The sequence below is a fragment of the Hydra vulgaris genome, chromosome 02 (assembly GCF_038396675.1).
Source record: "Hydra vulgaris chromosome 02, alternate assembly HydraT2T_AEP".
NCBI classification, from domain to species: Eukaryota; Metazoa; Cnidaria; class Hydrozoa; order Anthoathecata; family Hydridae; genus Hydra; species Hydra vulgaris.
In genome coordinates, this window is record NC_088921.1 from 39,782,501 (window position 1) to 39,797,500 (window position 15,000).

The 15,000-nt window shown below is 28.4% G+C and overlaps 1 protein-coding gene and 1 long non-coding RNA gene across 2 annotated transcripts in view; one reads left to right on the forward strand and one right to left on the reverse strand.

Annotated features, from left to right (window-relative positions):
- Positions 1-5,862: 5,862 nt before the first annotated feature.
- Positions 5,863-7,096, reverse strand: LOC136076516 (uncharacterized). Its single transcript, XR_010636331.1, has 2 exons — positions 6,319-7,096; positions 5,863-6,056 (listed from the first exon to the last, which is right to left on the reverse strand). It is a non-coding gene; the product is annotated as an uncharacterized LOC136076516 (long non-coding RNA).
- Positions 7,097-14,226: 7,130 nt separating this feature from the next.
- LOC100209291 (RNA polymerase-associated protein CTR9 homolog) overlaps positions 14,227-15,000 on the forward strand; it is a 66,200-nt gene continuing 65,426 nt past the window's right edge. The window contains exons 1-2 of the mRNA XM_065790854.1: positions 14,227-14,337; positions 14,420-14,518. Coding sequence (XP_065646926.1) covers positions 14,290-14,337; positions 14,420-14,518 — 147 coding nt within the window. The 5' untranslated portion in view covers positions 14,227-14,289. The remainder of the gene's footprint in view (positions 14,338-14,419; positions 14,519-15,000) is intronic.

Genomic DNA, 15,000 nt, shown 5'->3' on the forward strand with positions numbered 1-15,000 from the left:
ACGCTGCTACCCAACTCCTTATAATAGCATATGATGATGTAGTTATAATGATTATGACTCACTGAGGCTCGTTGAGACATTCAAAAAAAAAAAAGTGGGGTAGGCTGAGTATATGATAACTTAATATTTAAAAAAGTTTGAAAACCAGCCACAAATTTCATACCTTCGGTTCATACTCATTGGTTGAACTATAAATAAATTAAAGAAAATTGAAATAACTCATAATTGATTTAAAAAGAAAAAAATAATGAAGCAGCAAAAAAACAAAGAAATGTGGTTAAAGAATTTCCTCTATAACATTTTTGTAATTTTTAAATTAGATTGAAATTTATCAAAAGATTTGAATTTTTATGGATTGTTTTTATCGAACGTTGTTTAAACTTTTTTTTCAAATGGATTGTTTAACATTTTAATACGCTCACAATTAGTGCATAAAATTGGAGTATTTTATAAATCTAATAAAACTCTAAATTTTATTGGTTACTGAATTTTTATTATATGGTTGATCACCGCACATTGCCTAATAAAAATGACTTTCTTGTTCAAAGTTGTGCCTGAAATCTTTTTCTTACAAAGCATTACAGACATGACATTTTTGAAAACATAAAACACCTTCGTGGCGTATTACCCTCAAAAGTTGTACATACTTCAAAACCATTTTTATGCGTATTTAACGTCTATAATTCTACCTTTTACACCTAATTGTACCAACTTCACTAACGCTCAGTGAGAAATCACAAATATCAATAAGTCGACCTACTACCGTTGTACCAACTACACCAACGCTCAGTGAGAAATCACAAACATCAATATGTTGACTTACTACAGTGAGAAATCACAAATATCAATGAGTCGACTTACTACAAATGTACTAACTACATCAACGCTTAGTGGGAAATCGCAAAAATATAAAAAAAAATTGACTTGATACAAATGTACCAACCAGGGGCGGACAGAGACCCAATCGGCCCACTGTGCTGTAAATAAAATCGGCCCGAAGCGTTGGGGTAATCGATAAATGTTATTAGATAGAGGGGTTGTAAAACGTTTGACAATAAATGAAAACGAGAGGGGTGTTGAGAACTAAATGATTTAATGGAAATTTTTTTGTAAGCTTAATTTACGCTATTTAAGAGCAGATTTTTATATAGTTTTGAAAATGTTAGGTGATAATGAGCTGACCACAATCATCGAGAAAATAGTTTCAGAAACGACCTTGTTTATTCAATATCTGAAAGAACAATTTATTGTACTTTTACATCAATTTAGTACTGTAGAGAGTAAATGTATAATTAAACCAGATTAAAATCGATGGTATATTTTTTATTTTAGAGAATTGACATCATTTTTAAAAGAATTGACATCATTTAAGAGGGGGGAGGAAAGTAACTAAATATAAACATTAAACAACTAAATTTGAAAATAAAAAAACTTGCAAAAAAAACTAATAAATAATTTTTTACTATATAGCTTACATCTGTAGTATAAAATTCACCTTGTAAACAAGTTGAAAAATTAAGTATTTATTGACGAGTAATTTTATTATTTAAAAGTTATAACATAAATACTATATTTAAAATAAATAATATTATGTAACAATGTTATCGGTAAGATGTTATCGGTGCAAATACTTTGGTCTTTACACCAATAACATCTGGTTCATCAATGATGAAAACTTTTTCAATATATTCAATATTTCTTGGAAATCAATAGCATCCAATATATCTCTTTCAATAGACATTAGCATGAATGCTTCAAGATGGTCTTGATTTAAAGAAGATCGTAAACAATTTTTAACTAGTTTAAGCTTACCGAATGCTTTTTCACAGTTAACCTGTGTAACAGAGAGTGTTAAAACAAATTCAAATGCAGCATACAAGTTACAATATGTAGGTGAATGCATATTTAGTTGGTATATTAATTTTTGTAGACACATTAAGCATGATTTTGAACTATGATTATTATTGATAGTTTTTGATTTTCTATACCCTGTAAAAAAAAAACAACAACAACATTTTTGCACTAAACATAAAATATAACTAATTATAGCTTAAGTAAGTTAAGTAACTAAATATAGTTTAAGTAATTTTTATCCCAATCTAATGTAAATTCGTCATTGTCACACTCTTAATTATCTTGAAACGCATCAATATAAATTCTTGACGTATTTAAACCCAGAGGCTTTGCAATATTGTCATATATTTTTGAAAAATGGTTCAATTCAGACTCTAATTTCTGATGGCTTATAGATGATAATTTTGATAACTTTTTTAATGTTGATTCTGGTAAATTATTTGCAGGTTGAAAATTTTTTGACAATAAGACTTTAAGAAATAAATGGGCTGTCAAAATAATTTGGAGTTCACACAATTTATCTTTTAATATTGTTGCTTCATATATGGACTTTTGATCAAGGTTTTTTGATGAACAAATAAAATCTAAAGAACTAACAATAGTAGGGTTTAAACAATCTTCTCTGCCAAAAACCCATTTAAGAGCTTTTTCTCGGGACCACCATCTAGTCTCTCCAATTTTTTGAAGCTTTCTAAGTTTTTTTTACTTCAATACCTAAATTTTCTTGATTTTTTTTGCAAATGTCCATTCATTTATAAGAATCTGAAAAAAGGTACCCAAGCGATTCAAGAATCAAATAAGTTCTTGGCTGATATATTATCACAGGTATCGCAAACACACAAATTTATAATACGTGCATAGCACCAAACATAAATACTATTTTCGTTTTGCTCCTTAATAAAAGACTGCAAACCGTTAAACTCTCCTCTCATGTTTGAAGCACCATCAAATGATTTTTAAAATTTATATTTTGTTTGTCAAAGCAAGCTTTTAATAATTCATATAAACTTTTACCTGTTGAATCTTCTACTTTAACGACAGCAAAAAGGCACTCTTTAATACCTGTATTATTTAAGTAGCGAAGGCAGATGGTGGCTTGATCTGCAGCTCCAATATCTTGAGTGCTGTCAAACTTGAAATAATAAAAAAAATTTAATGAATTTTTATTTGAAAATGAAAAATATGTTGATTTAAAATTTTCATACTTGTATGCTAGACTGCTGATCGCCCATTTCTTTATGAATAAGTTTCCTCATAGTTTCTAGTATACCTGTAATTTCTTTATTAACAGTAGTTTTGGATACAAGTGTAACTAATGATCCTCTCCCCTTTCACATTTTTGCAGTTGATCCAGATTTAATCTTCTCTTTTTGCTTTATGCAATATAGAAGTGTTTCTCTTTCAGCAGTAAATTTTAAAAGCTCCAAAAAATTACCATTATTAACATTAACATCATCCATCTTGTACAACCCCCTTCTGTGTTACCAGTTCCACGATAAGGTAAATTATGCTTACCTAAGAATTTTATAATTTCAAAGACTTGTTTTAATACATGAATTCTTTTTTCAGCTTATTTTTTTTTCATATTCGTCACATTACGGTTGATCAAATATTCAATACTATCATTGTTTGATGCTTAAACATAACTTTCAATAGCGCAAATATGTACTTTGCTTGTTTCGTGAGATTCTACAGCTACAAAGTTTTTAACAATTAATTATTTTACAAATCTATGTAACTAAAACTATTTTACATTAGGTACTTATTAATAAAATAACAACTGTGTCAAATAATGTAAACACAATATAATAAGTAAATATATAACAGGTAATATATAGTTTCAAGTTTATTCGCCAAAGAACTTTCTTCTACAGTATCAATTAAGCAACTTTGGTCTTTTTTTTGTGTTACACAATCATCTAAATATTGGGAATACAATAGTAAAAAATAATTAAATACTTATAAAAATATAATGCTGAAAGAAAAATGAATTTAGTTAACTTGTTGAGATTAAATATGTAATGCAGTGTAAATATATAATAGATAATACATAATTTTAAAACGTCTTCTCACCAAAGAACTTTCTCTTACAGCATCAATTAAGTAACTTTGGTTGTTTTTTTTTGCATTACGCAATTATCTAAATATTGAAAACACAATAGAAAAATAAGTTACAGTAAAAATAAAATAAGGTTAAAAGAAAAATGAATGTAGTTAACTCGTTTAAATTGAATATATGATGTAATATATTACTATAAATATAATTTATGATTGAAATAAGTATACTGTATAGTATAGCAGATTGATATAAGTATAGTATACTAAACTCTTTAAACTTACCAACAAATATTTTGTTAGATATGCATGTAACGACCAATGTAAATGATATTTTTGTTTGTTTTGGGTCATCTGCATTAGCCTTTAAATTAACCAGTTTTTTTATACGAAGCTTTTCAGCTCCACCCTTTGTTTTTTTCTCCATAATGTATTGTTAATTTATTTAACTTAATTTTAAGTTTTAAATTATAGCTGTATTTTAATTCTGCACTGAATAAACAAATTACTTTATACACGACACTACGAAAGAAATCGGGATTTTGGTAATTACAAAGCAATTCATACTATACATTCATACTATCATAAAATGTGCATCATAAAACATTAACGCACTATCATTGTATCATGGCTAATATTGTAATAACTAATTTAGGAATGTGTTTCCGAACGCATTGCTGACCGCTGATAGCACAGCGGTATATAAAGAATAGCATATTACTTAGCAAGGAATCAAACTGTATAAATCGAATCTAATGTTTTAAGGACATCTTCTCGAATCTAGTATAATATTTCTTATGAAACTGTTTTTATACAGCAATATATGTCTATAATTTTTTTTTACAAAGATAGGTTTTTTTGGGTTATTAGGTTATTTTGTATCGGCCCGATGGATATAATATGACATTGGCCCCTAGTGCAAATGCACAGCGGCACAGTGACCCAGTTCGCCCCGGTGTGTAAAAATCCTAGTAGAAGAAATGTTACAGCCTACATAAATTTACAAATGAAATTAATGGCCGGAAGAAGATATTATTTTGTCATATCGCCGAGCATCGTGTTACAATATATATTTTTTACAAAATTTTTTTAAGAGTTTAAGGTATAAATTAAGAAATGCGATGTTTATAAAAATATTAACATTAAATAAGATAATCTTAATTAATAGATAATAACATAAATAAATTAGATAAAATTAGGTAAGTTTAATTTGAACGTGCAAAATTATTTATGTAACTTTACTACAAAAATTAACTTAATCGTGTAAGTTAATTTTTATAAAAAAATATGTAAAGTATATCATTAAACATATTATGATGTCATGTGTTAAAGACAAATCCCTCGAGGATGGATTATTCAGCAGGACAATGACCTAAAGGACACTTCAACCTAAGAAAAAGACTTTTTCAAGTTCAAAAAAGTTCTATTAATAGAATGACTTTTCTTAAGTCCAGACTTTAATCCTATTCAACATCTATGGGAACACCTCGATCGACAAATTTTAGGTCAAAATCTATCATGTAAACAAGATTAATTCGAAATTTTGAAAAAAGAATAGGAAAAAATTGACATTGATGTGATTATCAAGCTATTGGACTCAATGCCTCGTCGCTGTCAAGTACCTAGCCAGTATTGTGATACGGGTACCGTGTGGGACTCTTACGGGTCGTTAACTGGGCCCCATATTGGTAGCCCTCCGGGATTCCGTGGGTTTTTGGCTACGGTTACTATTCGGGGCCTACATGGGTTTGCCGGCCCGGGTCACCCATATGGGTTCCAAACATATCCCACACTATTAACCCGTAAGGGCCTCATATAAGAAGCCCTCCGGGATACCGGCAGTATTTGGCCGTGGTTTCCATCTGGGCCTCAGATGGGTTCACCCGCCTAAGAACCATTGCAAATCTTGCAAAACTACTTTAAAATTGTTAAAAATATAAAAGAGAAAATATATAATTTGATATGCTTATTTATTTCGAATTAAAGCACATTACATTTACATTTTTATTGAGTAACTTTCTAAACAATTCTGTAATCATGAATTGTCTGTCTTCACGGTAGTCTCCGAACTAAAAGCTTTTAAATCCTTGCTAAAACTGCTTCTTTAAGCAACTCTTTCTTGATACAATATCTTGTTTTAATGAGTGCTGTAAAAAAAAAAAATTCAAGATTTCAACAATTTCAAGTTTAGTATTATTGAGTGTGGGAGAAGGTAGAGCATAAATGTCAGAGCACCGGGCATTGATTCTAATAACTTATAGAATAGAAATATATAATATATATAATATAAATATAATATAATAATAATATAATAACAATAAATATATATATATATAAATAAATAAATATATATATATATATATATATATATATAATAAACATTAAAAAAAACACTAATATTGTTTTTACCCCTTCGTTTTAAACCTCCAGTATTAGTGTTGTCTGCAGAAATAGCCAAAACTTTTGAAGAAATATTGTTAACACTAATGCATTTAAAGATAACTTCTGATAAAATAACTGATGTTTCTGCATTTACGCACACCGTGTTAATCAGCTGAATTTGCACTCCCTGTTTAACATTATAATAACGAGCTAAAATTGGATACGTTTTAACGTCCTTGTGGTTTGATGCATCAGAAAGATTTGACACAAATGATGCTTTTAATAAAGCATTTTTTGAGTTAGTTTCACAATATTTCTCGAACACGTTTACAATTATTGCTTCACATTTTGTACACGTAAATCTTGGATTATAAAATTTCTTAATTAGCTTTGATGTACAATCAGCACTTCTAAAGCTATGGTAGTGTTTGATTGTGTGGAATGCAATAGTTCTTTTTTGAATGGCAAATATTTTTTCATTTTGACCAAAGCTCTGACTATTCATCAACTTTATGATTTTGTTTGACGATATAGAAGCATCAATGCCATTTTGTGTTTGAAAGATTTGCAATGATCTTCAATTGCAGGCAGTCCATGATTACTAATGTCAAATAGGTTTTGAAAAATAGTACATTTGAGGAGCTCATCTTTGATCTGCGTTAAGAAAAGAAACATTTTCTTCAAATCATCATTAAATGTGTTTAACCTTTTCTTCTTACTGTTCATTTTTTGAATTTGATGTATAAATAGTTATAAAAACCTTAAATTACTTTTTTATGAACACTTATTTTTATGAACTTCTTATTAAAATAAATCGCAAAGCATTGTAATTAGGAAAAAAAGACATTGCAAGGCAGATAAAATATGCGTAAAACGAGCGCATTTTCTTTGTTGTAGTTAAAAAATCTTTCGAAGTAACTTTTTTTCTTCTCTAATGGGAATTTTAAAAACTTTTTTTTTTAAATGTTTACGGGAATTTAATTCATTTAGTTTTGTGTTTTATAGTTAAGTTTATTGAAATTTTATTCATTTTGTTTTTTAACTATATTTTAGAAAATTCATTTATAAAAAGTCTTTCAACTAATATTTTTTGAAAGAACTTTATTTGCTTTTTTTTAAATATATAAACGCGTACACAAACGCGTACAAACCCCAAACGCGCAAAACACCATCAAACGCTTACTGTATGCGCCAAACGCGTACGTATGGTCACTTTATAATAACTTACATTTATAACTTAAAACAGTTACAGTTATAACTTACAGTTCATAAACATATACTTTTAATTTTATGAACTGTAAGTTTATACTAACTATAACTGTATATTATGTTACTATCTATAACTGTATATTATTATGTTATTATAACTGTAAGTTTAAACTAAATTTAGAAAATGCACAACCTTTGCTTTATAATGAATATGTAACGACAGAGTTGTTAAAATCGTCAAGTAGCAATTAACTGCAAATAACAGGAAATCAAATCTGAACTGTTACGAACCATTAAGTTCTGTTGGTTTTAACAATGTCAATTAATAATGAATTTTCGTCCAAAAAATAGCTCGATTTATCAAAAAAGCAAAAAAGTTAAAAATGAAAAAATAAGTCAAAAAAATACAGCTAACAAAAAAATTAATTTCAATAACAATGCCAGCTTTTCTTTACAAAAAAATTCAAATAAAAAATTTTCTTTCCGTCTTTTCAACGCAAGAAGCCTTGCCAATGAGTTTTATTTATATGCCGAGGCTTCAAAACCTGCTGTAATCTGCGTGTGTGAAACATTTTCAATAATAAACTTTCTAAGGCAATTTTATGTCCTAAAGATTACTCAATTTATCGCAAAGACCGTATTAAAATTGGCGGAGGAGTCACAATTTACTGTAGAAATGACATTAAAGTAGAACAAGTACAGATTAAGCAAACAGATACTGATATTGATATCATCTGTGGTGATATGATTTTTGGATCTCAGAAACTCCGTCTAACAACTTGCTATCGTCCACCTTTTTATACAATAACAAATGTTGCTTATCTTGAATTGATGATTTCAATTTTTTATAATTTGTGTTACTCGGTGTCACAGATTATTATTGTTGGTGACTTCAACTTACCTAAAATGGATTGGCCAAGCTATGTTTCAACAAACGAAAAGTGTCATAGTATATTCTTAATTTTGGTAAACGAACTCAGTTTGCACCAATTCGTTAAAGAAGCCCCGTGCAATATGAATTTTCTTGATCTTGATTTTTCGAATAACAGTTCTCTTATAAGTGATATATCTGTTGAGTGTCCTTTTAAGTGATATATCTGTTGAGTGTCCTTTTAAGTGATATATCTATTGAGTGTCCTTTTAAGTGATATATCTGCTGAGTGTCCTTTTAAGTGATTCATCTGTTGAGTGTCCTTTTAGCACTAGCGATCATAACACGGTCCAATTTTCTATAAATACGAACAATTTCAATCAGTGTGAAAATAAACCGGAATCTTTCTACGACTTTTCCGATGCTGATTTTAAGAGTCTTGAATTATATTTATCAAAAATAAATTGGGGTTTCCAGTTTTCTTGTGCCTGTACAATTGAGGATTACTGGAGCATTTTTCTAAGGCTTTTTGTTACTGGTATTTATGAATTTGTACTTATTAAGAAAAAGTATTATAACAAAACGAGTAATCACTATCCAAAATTCATTAAAAAAATCTTAAGCCACAAAGTATTATTATGGAAAAGATGGACAAATAGTAAAACCATTTATAACAAATCAGCTTACAAACAGTGGGCCAGGAATTGCAAACAAATCTTATCTAATTAACATTCAAAAATTGAATTAAACCTAGTAGAGGGAAATAAGATTAGCAAGTTTTATAAGTATGTTAATAATAAAATAAATATCCTTAATAAGCACCACCATCTAATAGACAAAAATAACAATAATAAGGTCACTTCCAGTAATAAAGAAATTGCTAACGTGTTTAATAATCACTTTAGAAGTGTTTTTACGAACGATAGTTGCTATTGTCCTAATATTGTCACCTGTGTAAATGATCCAATAAGTAATGATACGGTTCATTTTTCCGTGGAGTCCGTGTATAAAACCATAATGGGAATTAACCCTAGTACCTCGTTCGGTCCTGATGGTTTACCTAATGCAAATCTTTTAGAATCTACTAACGATTGGAGTATCGCACTTAACAATCATCAGATTACAAATGTTATATATATTGACTTCCGAAAGGCGATTGATTCCGTATCACATTCAAAACTAATATTTAAACTTTCATCATACAACATTCGTGTTTTTCATCATACAATATTCGTGGATTTCTGCATTTCTCACAGACAGATCTCAACAGGTAAAGATTGGTAGTGATTTATCAGATCCGATTCGAATTGTTAGTGGCGTACCTCAAGGTAGTGTACTAGGACCAACTCTGTTCTTATTATTTATAAATGACTTATCATCTGTCGTACACAATCTCGATTGTACAATAAAACTATTTGCTGATGATGTAAAGTTATACAGTTCGTTTCGCGATATGAATCATAGCCACGATTTAACTATTGCTCTTGATAAGATAAATATTAGGTCGGATACTTGGCAATTGCCACTTGCCAGGAAGAAATGTTTTGCACACAGATTAGCTCTTTCTCCATTGCATAGTATTAGTTTTAATTACAAGTTAGGTGATTGTATTCTAGATTGGTCATCGAACCCAAAAGATCTTGGGGTAACTATGGACTCTCGCCAAATCTACAAAAAACATATTGCCAGAGTCATTCATGAAGCAAATACTAGAGCATACCTTATCTTAAAATGCTTTAAAACTCGCAGTCCCATTATATTAGCACGTGCATTTACCACTTATATAAGACCAATTCTTGAATATTGCTCTCCGGTTTGGTCGCCACACCAAACTATGTTAATAAAATCTATTGAAAATATATAAATACAAATCACAAAAAAAATTGCTAATCTTAGTTGTTTAAGTTATTCTAGCCGTTTACAGCTGCTTGGTTTGGATTCTGTAGAGCTCAGACGTTTAAAACATGATTTAGTTAAATGTTTCAAAATTATGCATAATTTGGTTTGCATAGATAAAAATTTGTTTTTCGAAATTACCAATAATAAGCATACTTATAGGATTCGCAAGCAACGATGTCAACTCGACATTCGCAAATATTGTTTTTCTCAACGAGTTGTAAATATCTGGAATAATCTGACATCAGAAGCTGTAAATGCTGATAACATTTGTATTTTTAAAAATAAAATAAAATCGTGCAATTTCGATAAACATTGTGTCTATAAAGTAATTGAATAAATGAAATCTTGAATGTTTTATATTATAGACTATATTTGTTCCATATGTACTTTGTTTTCTTATTTAGGGGCATATTGTCAGTGTCCATTTATTGGACCTGTATGTCCTTTAGAATATGTAACTTTTAAACTTGTTCTAATAAATCTTTATTTATTTACTTATATAAAATTATTTCCTTTATAAGGGCAAAATGTTATTGAATTACCTTTATAATATTAAAAGCCATTCACATTGCCAAGAATTAATGCTCAAAGGAAGTAAAACAATAATAAAAATCAGAATACCAATTTTTTTATTGTGTGGCTTTCTCGTTTCATAAAACTTAACAAACGTGAATGCTATTGATACAATTCTATGAAAAAGTAATTATTCTTTTATATAAAATAAAAATTAAAAGATGAATTTTTTTTAACGTGAAAAAATTAACTTTTCATTAATTTTAACTATAATTTATACTGTTTATATTTATACAAGTTTTCTGTGTAAAGTTTGAACTTTAAATAGCAATCACTTAACGCATTTTATTTTAAGTTTAAGCTTTGTCTTACCCCAAATGGTCCCCAAACATGTATATTGTAGCTATTCGATGTATATTGTAGCTATTAGATTCTAAATAACTTTTTAAAATAGATTTCATTATGTAAGTATGTGATGCCAGATATTATCAAAATTGGTAATGTGTCTCAAATCAAGAATAGAAAATTGCTCTTTAAAAGATTAAAATGTTTTTTCATTGGAAATGTCTTTAAAAATTGATTTATATTTAGTGATCTTTTAAAATCTATAGTAATAAAAAAAGAAAGAAAAGTGATTAGAAATATCTCTATCAATTTGTTAAATATATTAATGGTTATTGTATTATCAACCACGTAACTTACAGATAACAGGTATATCATAACTTTGCAGTAAATTATTATTCATTACATATTTCATAAGACATCTTTTATATACTGACCAATTTTTTTCAGATGACTGTCTATTGATATGACAATTTTTAAATTAAACTTTGATCATATGGTAAAAAAATACATATTTTATAAAGTAAATAAAACTTTAAGTATCTTGAGCTGAGACTAAGAAGTTCAATGCCTTTCAATTATTTCTTATTGGTTGTTGTCGCGTTTTTTTTTAAATAATAATTTTTAAGCTTTTTTGTTTTCGAAATTATGAAATAAATGATAAATAAATAGAAATATGATTAAGTCTCAAAGTTGATAAGGTTGATAAAACTCATAATTTTATTATTTTTAACAGTTTCAGAGTTTAAGGAATAATGGTGCAGATATACTATTGGAGAGATATCTTGACGGGGAAACGCAGAATGTATGTTTGTTACTCAATAACGTGATTTGGACGCTCAAAAATTGTGTATGTGAAGAGTTTAACGCTTATAATTAGTGATGCGTCTGCTGTCGTACAGTTGAATAATGATCAATCTATGATAGATGTTCTTCACAGTTCAGTAATTATTCCAGAATATTTTTACCAAGTCCGTTTCAAAAGACTGATGTTCTGCATGTAATGCTAATAAACAATAAATCATTTGAAAGTATAAAAACAAAGGAAAAAGCAAAGAGCAATTAGAAAAGAACTTGATTATAAACATAATAATGAATAAAGAACAGTATATAAAATTATTAATCGTTACATAATAACTTAACAATATTAACTAGGTATGTGAAAGCAGATTTTAAAGATCTTATTGTAAAAAATTTCAATAGTTACAATTAAAAAACGTTTTTTGAGTTTCTGATTCTCATACCCTTTTATAGATGGTTATAATTATTTTTCCTATGTTTTTTTCTACGTAACTTTTTTTCTTTTTTTTCTTTTAGTTTACATTGTCATGTACCAATTTAAACTATAAACTTGGAATCTGGAGAAGATCATATTGATATTCTCGCTAGAACCATATAAAAATTGTAATATAAATAAATATAGTAAATGTAATTCAGAACTTCTCCAACTTGTTTATTAATTTATCTCTCAAAAAAAAAATCTAAAACCTATTTGGGGCTTGTGTAGCTTTGCCACTTAAAGTAAAATTTAGATATAAGTGAAAAAGAAAAACCTGGGTACTCACCCGCTAGTTCGACAGGCACCTGGGCAGACATTTTCACAACTTTTGACAACCTTATTTACAAGTACAACACAGAAATAATAAAATACATAAATTGATAAAAATCAAATATTCATTATAAATTTAGTTTAAGTCAAACCGTTTTATTACCATTTTCACGTTCAAAAGCAGCGATGCTTTGATCTTGCAGTAACAACGACAACTCATCTACCAGTGGCAACTACATTTAAACTTTCTTTTAAAAAAATTAGCAAGAATTTATTAAATAGTATTTTAACACCAAAAGCTTTCGAGGAGCTAGCTGGCGCTTCATTGAAATATACCAAAATAATAGAACAAGTTCGAGGAGCTAGCTGGCGCTTCATTGAAATATACCAAAATAATCGAACAAGTTGAGCTAGTAGAAGCAAAAAAGCAAACAAAATTAGCCGAAGGACAGCAACATAAAAAAAAAAAAAAAAAAAAAAATTTAAATAGAGTATAAAATATCAAAGCGATTGAAGCAGTCCAAAGAAGGGCAACTAAACTCGTCCGAGAGGTTAGATGTAAAACATATGAGGAAAGGATCCGCTGCCTTGGTCTGATAACGCTTGAAGAAAGACGTATTAGAGGAGACCAAATACAATAACTTAAAATTAAAAATGGACTAAATAAAAAAAACTTTTACTCAAGCCAAGAAAAACATGATTACGGCACAAGACAACAAAACTATTTAACCAGAGAACAAAACAAGTCTGATATCCGATAAAACTTCTTCTCAAACAGGATAGTTAAACGATGGAATTAACTACCAGTAAACTGTCAAAACTCAAACAAAAACAAAAACAAAAAGCATTTAAAAAAAGAATTATGACAAATTTACAAAAAATGAAAAGTTACAACTACCATAAATGGTCTTTATATAGCCATTTCTCACGACTTAGTCGCTGTAGTTTGACATTAATAATAATAATAGTAATAGTAATAATAACAATAATAGTAATAATAATAATAACAACAATAATAATAACAATAATAATAATAATAATAATAATAAAAATAGCAAAGCAACATCAGCCATATTATTGCGGTCATCTAGATAAATATTGGGCCTCTACGTAAAATTAACTTAAACAAAGTGGACATTTGTTGCTGTTCAAAGGCTTTAGAATAAAGTTTTGTCTGACATTTTGTCCAATAAAATATTATTTATGTATCCTCGCATCTATACTAAATAACCCAGAATTTTTCTTTAATATTGAATTTAACGTACCAGTCACGAGCTGGCCTTCCAACATGTGATGCCTTTGCAATAGCCTCACACGTCGATTAGATGTGATGAGTTTTATGGTTAAAATCGTTTTCCTGATTTTTTTTTAACAAATGAAAAACTCAAAAATTTTCCATCTATTTATAAAATAAAACTTTGAATGAAAGCAATGAATATTTTCAAAATCTGTATTAAATTTTGTTTCATTTTATTAAGTAAAAATAAATTTTCCTGTTACCCCAGGCTATTGTCTTAGGGATAAAAGTCATAACCCTAAAGCTGAAGTTAAACCGGTAAAATATTCCGATTTTGCTCGCAGGAACAAAAAGATAAAAAATTATTTAAAACAAAAAATGGTTGCATTAACTTCTGTAGAAATTCCACTTCGTGATACGGATGAGGTTTATTTTCTTTTTTATGTGGAGTTAAAAGAAACTTAAAACTTTAATTTATTGCACTGCTAACGACTTATTGATTTTAAAGGTTATAGAGTTAGATTTTGATCAGCTTCCTGATGGTGACGAAGTTTTAAGTATTCTTGAGCAAGAAAATGCTGTTCTTCATCTTTGGATTACACTAGCTGTAAGTGGTTTATATTTATTTACATAAATTCTTTTTTTAAACTTTCAAGAAAATTTTTGTTGCGTTTGTTTATTTATGATAATACTTTTATGATTTCACTTTTTGTTATTGTATTTTTCAATATCTCAATCTTTTTTTTTATTTTTTTTTTAGTATTGTATTTGCCGATTGAAAATAATTTACACTCGTAATTTATAAAAACAAATATTTACATGACTGGGGCTTGAAGAAGACAAAATTCATCTTATCATTAAGCCCCCCAATCTTCAATCACTCCTTAACATATATCATGTTGTTTTTGAATTTCATCTTAGACATTCTTGCCAAATAATACCTTGTCTCAAATAGTTTTTGTAAGATTATCTCACCCCTAAAATAAAACCCTAAGAAAAATTTATTTCCAACATTTTAACTCTGACCCTAACATTCTCTACTGAATATCAAAGATACTTAAATTAAAGGATCTCATTCAACTCTCAAAC